At 37.4% G+C, this 15076-nt stretch overlaps 1 protein-coding gene across 1 annotated transcript in view; it reads right to left on the bottom strand.

Annotated features, from left to right (window-relative positions):
* The window catches only part of SLC26A7 (solute carrier family 26 member 7), a 169550-nt gene that overhangs the window by 108550 nt on the left and 45924 nt on the right, over positions 1 to 15076 (bottom strand). Inside the window, exon 3 of the mRNA XM_006159563.3 lies at positions 2847 to 2957. Within this exon, the coding sequence (XP_006159625.1) occupies positions 2847 to 2957 (111 nt within the window). The remainder of the gene's footprint in view (positions 1 to 2846; positions 2958 to 15076) is intronic.

The following is a 15076-nucleotide window of genomic DNA, read 5'->3' as shown; positions in this document are numbered from 1 at the left end:
GCATGTATATACCAAAATTAAGATAATAAAATGACTAAATGAGAAATATATTCTGTGTTTTGAAAGTGTAAGGAACTTTGTGGTCAGATTAAATTGGTCCTTATGTCCTAAATAGATAGAGTCATGAAGAAAGAGGATCAGTTCTTCCTTACTGATTCTAAAGAATTTTGAATATTGAGATAAAAGAAAATAAAAAGGTCCAGCAGGTTCTGTCCTTTGATGAAATACAAATGCATAAATACAATGCCTTTAGCATTTATTGTGTGGTATAATGTTAAGGCTTTACATTAAAAGTATTTTGAAACACATATTATTTACTGAATAGTTTATACAGCTTCTATAGTTGTTAATAATCTTCTAACTACACAGCCTTATGTAAGTGGTCATTTCAAATAATGCAACCAATAAACTTTACAGTTATCCTTTAGAAGATCAAATGGTTTATGTAAAGTATACATTTACATATGTAGTCAATGTTTATTTTTGATTACTTAAAGTAATTATGGTCTATTAGGCAAATTCATTTTGCCTTTTATTTTTTTTAAATATTTTTTGCTATAGGGCACATGCACTCACCAGAAAGACAGAGAGAGACAGAAAGCGAGAAATCACCCCCCTGGGGGGATGGCCATGCCACAATTCCTTCTCCTCCATTCTCTTCTAGAGATCTTGGGCATGCACGTACATGTGCCCGGCGTAAGTTTAAGCCACCAGGTCCAAGACTCGAACCGCAGTTGACTACATGGGAGTCCAGTGACATAGCCATTACACTAATTGCTTGGTCTCCCTTTTTCTTTTATTTTGAACATAACAGAGAAAATGGTTTTGGGGTAAGCCTAAAACAATCTTCTTTTTCTAGCTAATGACATATTTACAAGTTTTGAAAAATGAAAATAAATAGTTAGGAAATTAGAGAACAGGATCATTTAAAAAGTAATGGGCTTTAAGAGCTTCAGATTCAATATTGTGCTTTTCTCCTTTTGTTTCATTACAAAAGAAAATCTCTTCCTTAAACAAAATAAATAAACTAGCTTAGACTATAAATTTGGCCCCACCTGAGTTATAATAATACATGCACCTGTGATTTTAATCTATGCTCATTGAAGCCTCTTGAGTTTCAGGGTTTTGTTTTTTTTTGTTTTTTGTTTTTTGTTTTTGCTATAGGGCGCGTGCACTCGCCAGACAGACAGAGAGAGCCAGAGAGACAGAAAGCGAGAAATCACCCCCCAGGGGGGATGGTCACACCGCAATCCCTTCTCCTCCATTCTTCTCTTGGGATCTTGGGCACTCACGCACACTTGCCCGGCGTGAGTTTTAAGCCACCGGGTCTGGGACTCGAATCGCGGTCGACTACATGGAAGCCCAGCGACATAGCCATTATGCTAACTGCTGGTCCCAGAAAATTTTGTATATAAATGTGGTAGGCAGAATTATGACCTCCCAAATGGTCCGTATCCTAATTCCTAGAACCTTGATTAAGTCCCACTATAAGGCAAATGTTAATTGCAGGTAGAATTAAGGTTGCTAATCAGTTGACCTAAAAATAAGGAGAGCATCCCGATTATCCAGGTATGCCCAGTGTAATCCCAAGGGTCCTTTAAATATAAAAAATAAAGGCAAAAAGATCAGACTCATAGAGAAATTTGAAAATACTGACTGCTGGCTTTGAAGATGATTGAAAGCCAGGGAATGTGGGGATCCTCTAAAATCTAAATAAATCAAGAAAGCAGATTCTCCTCTTGAGCCTCCACAAAGGAATACAGCCCAGTTGACACCTGTTTCAGCCCTGGAAAACCCATTTCAGACTTCTGATCTCCAGAACTATAGAATAATAACTTTATCTTGTTTCAAATTACTAAACTGGTGGTAATTTGTTACAATTACATCAGAAAACTAATATAATTGATAACAAAAGCTGACCACTGAAGATATAGTTTCAAGATGGTATTTCTTTGAGGCTAAGATCTTACAATCACAAAATAAATAGAAATGCCTCTCTGAATATTTAAAGTTAAAGGTATTATTATCATTATTGTTGTAATCATCTTAATATTTAAGATTAAAATATCATTTTGTAATAATAATAAGTAGCTGACCTAATTATTAAGTTATTAATTAAATACTAAATGAAACATAATTATGTAGCAAGTACTAAAACACTGTGCATCAATTATCTAGTTCTTACTATTATAATTTGAAATTTTGGAGACCATTTTACTGTCAAGAACGCAGTAAACAGACCTTTGAAACTTTGCCCAAGGTCATGCAGATAGCTAGCAACAAATCAGACATACACCCAGGTTTATCTAACACCAAACTGCAGCTTGCTCTATTACCAGAATGCTCATGACCCATTCACGTCTCATTAAGTACAGTGCTGCAGTCAGGCAAGGCAACAGGTACACTAATTACAGGGCATCATATAATCTAGCCCCAAAGAAACCTAAAAGATCACTTACCCCCAATATCAAATGCACATAAAATATTTCAATATTCTCGTAACCAAATTTATATTCTAGTAACCAGTCTTTTTTTCCTTCCAAGTGCTTACTTTCTCTCATCTCAATGTAAATCCAGAATTGTCTCCCTTCCTCCATAGTCTTTTTTGCAACTTCAAAATGTAAAGAATTTTTAGCAATAAACGTGGTTACATAGTAATGGAATAGTAAATCATACTGTGTATTGAATATCTGAGGTACAAAAAGTAAAGTATCTTATCCTGATATTTGTTGAGGTTTTGAGCAGTGAAGTTAGAACTGGTTTGGAAATGTAATCAGTAACTAATGATCACCCTGAGCCCCTTTCATTAGTAACACGAGAGCATAAACATAGACAGGAAACAATACCTGTGGCAACATGACGCCCCATTCCAAATATGGCATAAATGATGGCAGGAAACAAGGAGCCGTATAATCCGAACACTGGGTGCACAGAAGACAGAATGGCAAAGGCCAACCCTGTGAAGAAGACTAGAGTAATTAGGACCATCTCATAATCCCCGGCTACGGTCCATTACACAACAGAATGGATGCTCGTTTACTTATGGACAAAATTATCCATATTTTATTTCACTTGCTCAACAAGAAACTAGTGTTATTGTCCTAAACAGGAGAAAACTGGCTTATTGCTTTATATTTCTATTTCAAGTGCCAAAACCATTATTTTTAGACCACTACATTTTCCTTTGATAGTGAAGATGTCTACAAAAAAACAAACAAACAAACAAACAAAAAAAAAAACAGTGGTTCAGAGTGTCTTCCTGGTAAAAAGTAAGTTTGATACCATTAAAACAAAATTGCTGCAGATGCATTGAGATTTTAGGTGCATTTTCACATGGACCATTTTAGTTGAATACTAACGTCTTAAAACAGGCAGGATTAGTAGCTTTTCTACTGACACGTGAGAAGCCTGCCACTGACTAGGCACTAGGACTGGACAAAAGGCCACCTACTCAAAGTTGGTCAGTTGGCTGACTGACTGGTCAGCCCAAGATGTGTATCACAGTGGCAGGGACAATAGACAAACCCATGTGCTTCCCACTAACTAGATTCTGATCTCTACTTCAAGTATGCTTTCTTAGAATGGAAGGAAGGGAGGGGGAGGAAGGGAAAAAAGAGAAAGAGACAGAGACAGAGAGAGAGAGAGAGGAGAGAGAGAGAGAGAAGGAAGGAAGGAAAGAAGGAAGGAAGGAAGGAAGGAAGGAAGGAAGGAAGGAAGGAAGGAAGGAAGGAAGGAAGAAAAACTTAAACTTTGCTTATTCACAGAGAAAGGAATAACTCATATCTAATAATTTTTATTCTACATAAATACACTGCCCACAAAGTTGATATGTTCTTTGCACATAAAAGACTTTTTCAGACATATCTAAATGACATTAGTCATTTAAATGTATCCAAAATAGGCATGAATAGTGTTTACTGAAATTATCTCATTCATGAATGGACCTTGGCATTAAATGGCTACTTATGCTACATTCTGACAAATTTATTCAAGTCCATCCATCTAATAATAGACATTTAACTGGGCCTGAAGTCTTTATAAGTTACAAAGAGATTTAAGAAAGGAAGTAGAATCGGAATCTTAGAGTACTTGACTCTGCGGCCAGATCATTACTTACTATACTGAACCTAGCAATGTGGTACCAGTATCGATATGGTCCCAGTATTCACCATTTTAAATAATTCTATTTTTAACAAACTCTGTAGTTACTTATAAATATTATTCAAGCAGTACAAGACACTTTAGTTAAAATTAAAACATGTAATAATTATACCAATGACCATTTCTCTCTTTATTTTTAAAACTGTTTGTTTCTTTACTGGTAATGCATTCCCAAAGTCTAGTGGTGCTAAATGTAAAAGTCTTTTGAAGAACTGCTTATTTAAATCTCAGATGTAAACTTAAACCCCATCCAATATCTACTACGCATGGTACCAGCTCTTCAAATTGTGTCAGCATGATTCTCCAGATAATATTCTCAGGACTCTGCATCTTAACTTTAAGGAAATAGAGCCTGTTAAATGTCTAAAAACAATTGTGAGTAAAGATGGACCAACCACATTTGAAACTGAGGTTAGCCTTTTAAAACTTTGTAGAATTGAGTTCCCAAAAGAAGTAATATAATTTAATTGTCTTACTAGTTTCTCCAATTTCTGGTACACAAGAAAGAAAATATTTACCAAGTATTAAAAAGGCTGAATTCAGACTGATCTCATAACAAATCCTCAGATGTTCCTGGCCTCTACTCTTAGCCTGCATCTAACCTAAGTTGCTACTAGAATATTCAGCATCTTCTGCATATAAGTAAAGGGCACCTCCTCCCGAACACTCTAACTCATCTTATTTGTGACCAATGACTGAGCAACTGCCATTTAGAAAAGCATTTACAGACCCAAACATGGTGGCACATGTTACTTAGACTCCATGTTCCACAGGCTGGGACCACAAAGGAAACCCACATTTGATTCCCAGACCAATCTAAAAGTTGGATGTTGCATGGTACACCTATAGTCCCCAGGACTCAGGAAAGCTGAACTTGAGGCTGGCCTGGGAAACATAGTGAGGCTCTGTTTTTAAAAGAAGAAAGAAAAAAAAGCATAGTGTGATATACCACCTATAGTCATAGCTATAAGTCTGAGTGAGAATGATTGTGACATGGTGAGACACTTCTTGAGAGATTTTTGCTATAGGACATGTGCACTTGCCAGAGAGATAGGGAGACAGAAAGTGAGAAATTACCCACCCCCCCAAAGGGGGTGGCCACACCACAATTCCTGTCCTCCCTTATCCTCTCAGGATATTGAGCACGCACATATGCACAAATGCCTGGTATGCGTTTGAAGTCACTGGGTCCAGGACTTGAACCATGGTTAGCCATGTGGGAGTTCAGCAACGTAACCATTATGCCATCTGCTGGTCCCTGAGACACTGTCTTAAAAATAGAAAAGAAAAGCATTGATAAATTTTTCTTATCTTTTTCAAAAATGGAAAACTTTTAGTTTGGCCAATTTCAAAAATACTAATTTCTCAAAATTGTGTTAAAATACATATTCAAATATTTTTTACATTACTGAGCAGAAACCATATGATGCTTTTCAGTTCTAACTGTTGGGCTCGCAGATTAATTAATGCATTTGGTTATGGTAGAAAAAGAATGCTGGGATTCAAAATATTGATTTTAAAACCAAAGCTGGGACAGACAATGGCATATTGGCTAAGGTGACTGGATCCCATCTGGCCAACACAGTGGTTTAAATTCTAGACCCTCAGGCTTAAAAAACATGCCAGGCAAGTGTACATGCATGCCTAAATTTCTAAAAGTAGAAATGGAGGAGAAGTGGTTATGATGTGGCCTTTCCCCATGAGGAGAGCTTTCTTACTTTCCTTCTCTCTCTCTCTCTCTCTCTCTCTCTCTCTCTCTCTCTCTCTCTCTCTCTTTCTTTATATGTGTGTGTGTGTCTCCAATGAACAAATGTGCTATTTAACTAATTAAAAACAAAAGCTTAGAGTGTTATTCTAATAAGTCATATATTTGACCAATTATAGCACTATCTAAATCACATTCCCTCAGTAAATATACTTTATAGGAGTAAAAGCTAGTCAATGACAGATGTTAAAGTATTTTCTATAAATACCTGGACATTAGGAATGGGGATGTCATGGTGAGATGCTTTGAATATTGAGTATCAGAGAATTTTTTTTTTATGTAATTCAGAATCTACTCTGAGCCTAGCATTGCTAAAGATAGAAGTACTTTAAAGTTCTCATTCCAGGGAATAAGAGCTAAGTACCAATAATTCCACAGGGGAAAAAAAAAAGAAAGAAAGAAAGAAAGAAAGAAAGAAAGAAAGAAAGAAAGAAAGAAAGAAAGAAAGAAAGAAAGAAAGAAAGAAAGAAAGAAAGAAGACAGAGTTTAGAATTTGTAGAATATACTAACAAGAAGACTGAAGAAAGGAAATGAAAGATTCAATCCTTAATCACTGACTTAAGGTCTTTATGAGTAGCCTTTTCAATGAAAATGAAAGGGCAGCTTGTATGAAACAAGAAAGTGCAAGGAAAAGTTAACCTGAGGTGCTTTTCTGGGATAAGAATTAGAAAGCACAGATAGTTACCTAATGAATTAGGAAAGGGTTGTACAAATTTTTGCTCACACTCTCTACCTCTACCCCCTCCTCTCCCTCCACCCCCTCCTCTCCCTCCCTCTTCCCTACATTCCTTTCTCTGCTCCTGATCAATCTTCTCCCTCTCTTTCTCTGCTTTCAAGCTTATATCATATTTTCTTGGATTCTTAAGGAATCTTTAGAAATATCTTAAGTCCCTTCACATTGGTACAGTGGGAGGATGAGAATCTTGAATCATTGCAAATGGTCTGTCACATTTTATTTCCTCTCTAATAGTCCAATCTTACCCCAGGACTTTCCATTTACACTATCATTTTTTTTCCTTTTCTTTTTTTTTACTATTTTATTTCAAGTTCTTTTATATAGTCAATCACATTACTTAGCTTGCAAAGTGAGTATTTCCAACATGTGTACATTTCTCTTCAGTCCAGTTGATAATACTATAAAGTTATCTTCAACAGATAATAACCCATTTCTTTGTTCCATTAATGCTAACCCTCTCTATTTTTCTCCTTAATGTCCTTCCTCAGACTCTACTCCTTCATCCACCCTCTTCCCACACTATATCTGGTATTCACAACCATTTACTGTTTCTTCTTTTTTTCTCCTGAAACTTTTTTTAATTAATTAATTTACATTCATCCCCTAATCATTGTCACAGCATACAAAAAGTGGTTTCCCACCCAGAATATACTGCATAATGGCTTAATCATGGATGTTATCATCAATAATTTTCCATTTCTAGTTTCATATATTAGATAGATAGATAGATAGATAGATAGATAGATAGATAGATAGATAGATAGATTTATATATATTTACCCCTATGTCTGACTCTCTGCCTTTTCCCACCCTCTTCTCACACTATCTCTGGTGCCTATAGTTGTATTCCATTCCTTTTCCCCCCACATTTTATTGATCACACAATTTAACTACTTTCAATAATCTAAATAATCTAACTAATTTCAATAGCAAGTTTAGCTGGTAATTTCAAGAAAAGCAGTTTTTAATTGGTAAGGAAATTTGCTTAAAACTTAAAGCCTGGAAACAGGTTAGTATTCTCTTCAAATAGTAGGTACATGAACCTATTGACAGCTCAAGACAGGACAAAAACTCAAAACCAGACAGCAAGGTCTAGAAGAAAAGCAGCAATATTTTAGTCAAAAGTCACAGAATGCTATTTCACCAGTTCAGTCTCATGTACTTAATCTTCTGTTGTGGTTCAATCTTCCTGATTGAATCCTGGGATATAATATTCAACTCCAGACTTGTCCCTATGATTAAGTTGGCCATTTTCTCTGGTCTGGTGCTGGTAAATTCTTTCAGGTTTTATCTGAGAATGTTCTTGTCTTTTCTTTCCATATGAAGGATAATCGTGCCTGGTACAGTATTCTTGGGTGAAATTGCTTTTCCCTTAATTCTTTCCTTGCTCGCATTGTTTCCGATGAGAGGTCTGCTGTCAGTCTGATGGGATATCCTTTTTAGGTAACTTGCTGTTTCTCTCTTGCCAATCTTAGTATCTTGTCTTTGTCTGTGGTTTTGGTCAGTCTGGCTATAATGTGTCTTGGAGAAGATCTTCTTGGGTTGATTCTATTTGGGGTCCTTTGTATTTCTTTGGACTGGATCTTTGAGTGCCTCTCCGAGTTTAAAAAGTTTTCTTGCAGGATTTCATGGAATAGATTATCAATGCCCTTATGAGTCTCTTCTCCTTTTGGGATGCCAATTATCTGGATGTTTGCACGTTTGATGGTGTCTAGAATTTCTTGTATATTATTCTCAAATTTGGGGGCAATTTTCTCTGTCTTCATGGTGGATTTTTCTAGGCCAGCAATTTTCTCTTCTATGTCTGAAATTCTATTTTCTGTATGATCTAATCTGCTTTTAACACTTTCAAGAGAGATTTTGACTTCCTGTATTATAGTCTTCATCTCTAATAGTTCCATTTGATTCTTTTGTAAAGTGTGTAATTCCTCTTTTAGATCTTGCAAGAATTTCCTCACCTCCTGGAACTCATCAGCTCCTTTCTCCTTTCTCTTCTGCAGTTCATTATCTCTCCTCTCTTCCATCTCTGTTAGCTTCATCATTATGAATGTTCTAAATTCTTTATCAGACATTTCCATGATTTCCATTGAACCATCTGTGGATGAAGAGGAATTTTATTCTTTCCTCTTGGAGGAGAGGTATATTCTTGCTTTCCCATATTTCATGTGGTCCTGTGGTGATTTCTAGTCATCTGATAGAAAGTGTGTTTCTTCCCAAACTTGAAGTTCAATCTGAGTGTCCAGGAGCATGCAGAAAAGGAAACAGAGAGAGAGAAACAACAGCAACAAAAACAACCAAGAAACAGAGAAAAAGAGAAGAAAAAAATAAACAAACAAACAAAACTAAAAAGTTATTTTTTTTAAAAAAAATCAAAAACTGCGGCGCGGAGCCATGAAGGTGTGTTCTGAGGCCTGCTCCCTTTCCTCTCCTGGGTAGGGAGAAGGAGAGGGTATTATTAACAAGATAAAGGGAGAGGAGGGAATGAAGGCCTAGAAAATGCTTTACCTTAAAAATTTTTTAGAAGGGGGAACAGCAGTTAGCGTAATGGCTATGTTGCTGCACTTCCATGTAGTCGACCACGTTTCAAGTCCCAGACCCAGTGGCTTAAACTCACCCCAGGCTTGTGTGCATGTGTGCCCAAGATCCTGAGAGGAGAATGGAGAAGGGATTGTGGTATGGCCATCCCCCCGAGGCATGATTTCTCACTTTCTATCTCTCTGTCTCTCTCTGTCTTTCTGGTGAGCGCACGCACCCTATAGCAAAAACCTCTCCAAAAAAAAATTTTTTTAAAGGAAGAATTACCAAAAAAATGAGAAGACAGAGACAGAGGTAGAGAGAAACAAAGACAGAGACAGAGGCAGAGGCAGAGGCAAAGGCAGAGAGATGGCTTGAGGGAGCTCCCACCACTGGAGTTCATGGGTTGGAGGCTGAATTTTCAGTAGAAAATCTTCATTTCTTTTTTTCCTGAAATCACTAGTTCTCAGGAGCCATGAAGGTGTCTTCTGAAGTCTTACACTATCAATTAACTCCCTTTTTAGTTGTGCCACATCCGATTGTATTTTCTATCACATACAAGGGATTTCTAACTGATCCTCTTCAAAAATGTGAGCCTCCCTTACACAAAAGCTCTAGAATGTTTCAACCTTACATTTATGGTTTTATGGAGACATATATTTTTATTTGCTACTACAGATAACCAAACATTAAGATGTGATGAACGATAGAATTCCAAAAAGTCTTCCAAGGAAGGGACATGCTCACAATGAGTACTGAGTGATAAATAATAGATTGGCAAAAATATGAGTACATGCCTGATGAGGAAGAGTAATTCCTGAAGAGAACATTTTACACAGACAGAACACAAACTCATAGAAACAGAAAATAAAACAGTGGTTACCAAAGGCTGGAGGAGGGAGGAATTGAGGAGATATTGATCCAAAGTCACAACATTTCAGTTATTCAGAAGGAGTTAAGTTTTTAAAAATCTATTGTACCTCATGGTGACTGTATTTTTTAAAGAATTATTTATCTATTTAATTCCATTTGTTATTATCAATTTTAAATTTGACCAGAGAGAGAAAGGGAAAGCAAGAAAGCAAGCCACCAGGTCCAGGACTTGAACTGCATTAGGCCATGTGGGAATCCAGTGCCTTTAACCCATGCCACCTGGCAGCCGCCATGATTACATTTAGTAACAACATGTTGCATACTTGAAAATTGTTATGAAAGTTGATTTCAAATGTTCTAAACATGAAAAAAATGCTAAGCATGTGAGGTAATGCATACACTAATTTGCTGGATTTCGCCATTTCGCAATATACATGTTGTTGACCATAAATTATGTACAATTTTTGACAATTAAAATAACAATACATTAGTTACAAAGGCAAATATTCATTTAGGATGAGAACTCATGCCAAATGATAAACTTTAATAAGATGACAAATTTCTGCCCAGAAGAATATTAGCAAAATAATTTAATTATCTGATACACCTCTATAATACATTTCCATTACAATTTTAGACTATATAGTCTTTGAATATTTCTATATATGACAGTGATTCATATAATATTGTCTATGGGAAGATGGAAGGATAATTTTAGCCTTCCTCCTACAAATCAGACATTTCTTATGCATCACTTCAGGAGCTATTGGCCCTGCCTGTCTCTTGTAGCTCTGCAGACACCCTGACTTCATGCTGTGTAATCTGACATCTCTTCTCTTTTCTCCAACCCCAGGGCTTCCCTGTTGACACTGCTCTGGGATTCTGTTAATGCCCAGATTCATGTATGCCAACTCAGAGGAGCACTCAAGGGGTAGACCTTTGATCAATGAGAGAGTGAGCTAGTGTATAAATGCATCCCCACTGAACGATGGTCTGGAAGTGCAGCTGATAGCTTCTTAGGGCCATGGTCCCAATGATAGAGTGATCAGTCACCCTTGGAGACAGTCAGCCTCATAACAGACATCTATCTTGTCATCTTTCCTTCCTTCTTCCCTCTGGCTTTGGACTCCTTAATGATTTAGCAGCACATAAACCCTCTGACTTAAGCTATAAATTATGGAGAATCACACAAAGATAAAATTGTTCATTTAAGATTTTTTTTTAATCCTGATACATTTGAAAATTTTATTTTGGCTTTATAACTCGTTAATGATGTGATGTGAAGGTCAAACTGTCAATTGAGAAAGCCTCTATATGGTTTTAGGGCATTTCTTTTTTATTTATTTATTTACTTATTATTATTTGTTTATTATTATTCATACATTAAATCACTATACCTCATTTAGATTGTGAAGAGACTTTACCCAGCATGATATACACCTCAGTCCAGCCCAGTTGAGACCAGCTTACACATCCTTGTCAACAGATAATAGAACTTACCTGTGTCCCATAAGTGTCTTACCTCTCCATTTTCCCCAAAAATTTCCTACACCCTTCCCCTCTCACACTCTCTATCCACTTTGTCTCTAGTGTCCATTATAATTTTTAATACTTTTATGTCTCCAGTCTTTCAGCCTCTACCATAGAAGGTGGACAGTCAGTACATATTAAGTGGAGACATACAATGTCTCTCTTTCATAGCCTGACTGGCTTCACTCAGCAACAAAACTTCCATATTTGTCCACTTTCTATCAAATTCTATGGCCTTATTGTTTTTTATGGCTGAATAGTATTCCATGGAGTATATGTGCCACAATTTTTCAATCCATTCATCTGTTTGTGGACATTTGGGTTGGTTCCATGTCTTAGCAATCGTGAATAAGGCTGCAATGAATATAGATGTGCAAGCGCTTTTCCAAATGAGTGCTCTCCTGTCCTTTGGGTAAATACCCCAGAGTGAAATTGCTGAATCATATGGTAGTTCTGTTTGAAGGTCTTTGAGGAACTTCCATATCATTTTTCACAGTGGCTGGGCCAATTTACATTCCCACCAACAGTGTAGAAGTGTTCCCCTTTCACCACATCCCCTCCAGCACTTATCATTATTTGTTTTGTTTTGTTTTTTTTTTTAATCTTTGCCATTCTGACTGGGGTTATCTCATTGTAGCTTTGATCTGTATCTCCCTTACAATGAGGGATGTTGAGCATTTTTTCATATGCTTTTCGGCTGTTTGTATATCTTCCTTAGAGAGTTGTTTATTCAGCTCATTTTCCCATCTTTTAATTGGATTAATCATTTTCTTCCAGGTAAGCTGCTTGAGTGCTTTGTGTATTCTGGTTATCAGTCCCTTATCTGAGGCACAGTTAACAAAAAGTCTCTCCCATTCAGAGAGTTGTTAATTTACACTAATCACAGTGTCCTTGCTGTGCAGAAATTCCTTATGCTTTCTACCAGCAGTTTTATAGTTTGTGGTCTTAGTTTTAAATCTTTGATCCACTTTGAGTTGATTTTTGTTAATGGTAACAGATAAGGCTTCAGATTCATCTTTCTGCAAGTGGATGCCCAGTTTTTCCAACACCATTTGCTAAAGAGGTTTCCCTTTTCCCAGTGGATTGACTGATACCCTTTGTCAAAGATGAGTTGACTGTATATTTGGGGGTTTATTTCTGGAATCTCTACTCTGTTCCATTGGTCCTCATGTCTATTTTTGTGCCAATACCATGCTGTTTTGATTATCACAGCTTTATAATATATTTTGGGGTCAGGGAATGAGATGCCACCTACTCTAGTCTTCTTGCACAGGATGGCTTTAGCAAAACAAGGTTTTTTACGGTTCCAGACAAATTCTATGATTTTCTTTTCTAGATCTGTGAGGTTGCAGGGCATTTCAAGTGTACTGTTTAGAATCCTGTGTATTATTTGAATTGTGAAAATTAATTAACCTGCATCTTGACAATGTTCTTTTAATTGTAAATTGTGAGTTTTATTCTCAGTCAATGCCAGTATTTTGTGGCAACTTTCTCTTAGCAAGATCCCATAGATATCTGAAGCCACTTCAATGATACTGGGTATAAGAAATATGATCCACAGGAAGTTAAAATGGAAGAGTCTGTACTCTTAAACAATTTCTCTTAATATTTTACTTTTCATTTTTTGTTGATTTTTTTAATTTTTGAGAGAATTTTGCTATAAGGTGCCAGAGAGACAGAGAGACAGAATGTGAAAAATCACCCTCTGAGGGGGATGGCCACTGCAATCCCTTCTCCTCCCTTCTCCTCACAGGATTGTGGGCATGCATGTGCATGTGCCCAGCGTGAGTTTTAAGCTGCCTGATCTGGGACTTGAACTATGTCAACCACATGGGAGCCCAATAGCATAACCATTAGGCCATCTGCTGATCCCTTAGTATTTTACTTTTAAATTTTTGTGAAAATACATGACCATGTGAAAAAATTGTCCTTGGAAGTGTATATCCAAATAGGAATGCACTATTGAACAAAATAGATATTAACCATTTAAATATAAATATAAAGGGTTTTATACATAAATTTCACCAAGGGCAATCAAAGACTGAAATAGTTTCATTCTGGGATGAGGAGGAGAGGGTATCGGGAGATGACTTTGTGAGAGAACTAGTTTTGTGTTTTTTTTTTTTTCTTAAGAGGTCTTTGCCTTAGGGTGCGTGCACTCGAGGTGGGGGGGAGCACAGAGATAATGAGATGGAAAGTGAGAAATCAACCCCCGGGTGGTGGGGGGCAGGGTGGAATGGCCATGCCTTAATCTTTCTCCTCCATTCTCCTGTCAGGATCTTCGGCACACATGCACACATGTCTGGCATGATTTTAAAGCCACTGGGTCCGGGACTTGAATTGTAGTTGGCCATGTGGGCATTGAGAACTAGGTTTTAAGAAAGGCAAACAAGACAGCCAGCAGATGGTTTAGCAGTTACATCACTGGACTCCCATATGGCTAACAGCAGTTCAAATCCCAGATTTGGTGGCTTGAAAATCAACACCAGGCATGTGTGTGTGTGCGTGCCCAACATGCTGGGAGGAGAATGGAGAAGAAAGGATTGTGGCAAGGCCATCCCCCTGGGGGATGATTTCTCAATTTCCCTCTTAGTGTGTCTCTGTCTTTCTGTCTCTCTCTCTCTCTCACAAGTGTACACACCCTAAGGCAAATAAAATAAAATAAATTTTTAAAAAAGGTAAATAAGTAGAGACTTTTTTAAAAAACATTTTGAAAGTTTAGAGTTTATTCTCTAAGGAAGAAGGGTCCCCTAAGGGTGTGTTGCTAAAGACTGGCAATAAAGTTATCACAGGAAGTTAAAACCAGAGAGGAAGGCATACATCACAGTATTAGAAAAAGAATAAGAGAAAGAACAGATGATTGAGAAAGGACTTGGTTTTATGTGGTGACCAAGAAAAATAGACAAATGCATGTGTGCAGGGAGGCCCTGAGAACCAAGCCAGCGACCTTCACATGTAGATGTACCTGTATTGCAGCTTTGTCACTATTTGGCCCCATGGCATTTTGCTTTTTTTTCCTGGAGTGTGTGTGTGTGTGTGTGTGTGTGTGTGTGTGTGTATGTATGTATGTGTATGTATATGTATCATGGTAGCATGCCCAGAGACAGAAGCACCCTTGACAAGGTCTGGTAACACCTGGCAGGATCTTGAGCACAAGCACATGCCTGGCACATTTCAGTTCAACCAAGCTGGGGATCTAAACCACAGTTGGCCACATAGCTTCCAGCGCTGTAGTCTAGTATGCTACTGAGTGTTACCAGACTGAGCTTTTTCTTGTTTTTATTTATTTAATTTTTTTGGAGAGGATACATGCGCTTGCCAGAAAGACAAAGAGAGACAGACAGAAAGCGAGAAATCACCCCCCGGGGGGGCAAGGATAGCCACACTGCAATCCCTTCTCCTCTGTTCTCCTCTCAGGATCTTGGGCATGCATGTACATGCACCTGGCGTGAGTTTAAGCCACCAGGTCCAGGACTCGAACTGAGGTCGACTACATG

This window comes from Tupaia chinensis, unplaced genomic scaffold, assembly GCF_000334495.1.
Source record: "Tupaia chinensis unplaced genomic scaffold, TupChi_1.0 Scaffold000636_1, whole genome shotgun sequence".
Lineage (NCBI taxonomy): Eukaryota > Metazoa > Chordata > Mammalia > Scandentia > Tupaiidae > Tupaia > Tupaia belangeri.
Note: the sequence above shows the minus strand (reverse complement) of the source record. Positions and strands in the feature narration are given on the sequence as shown.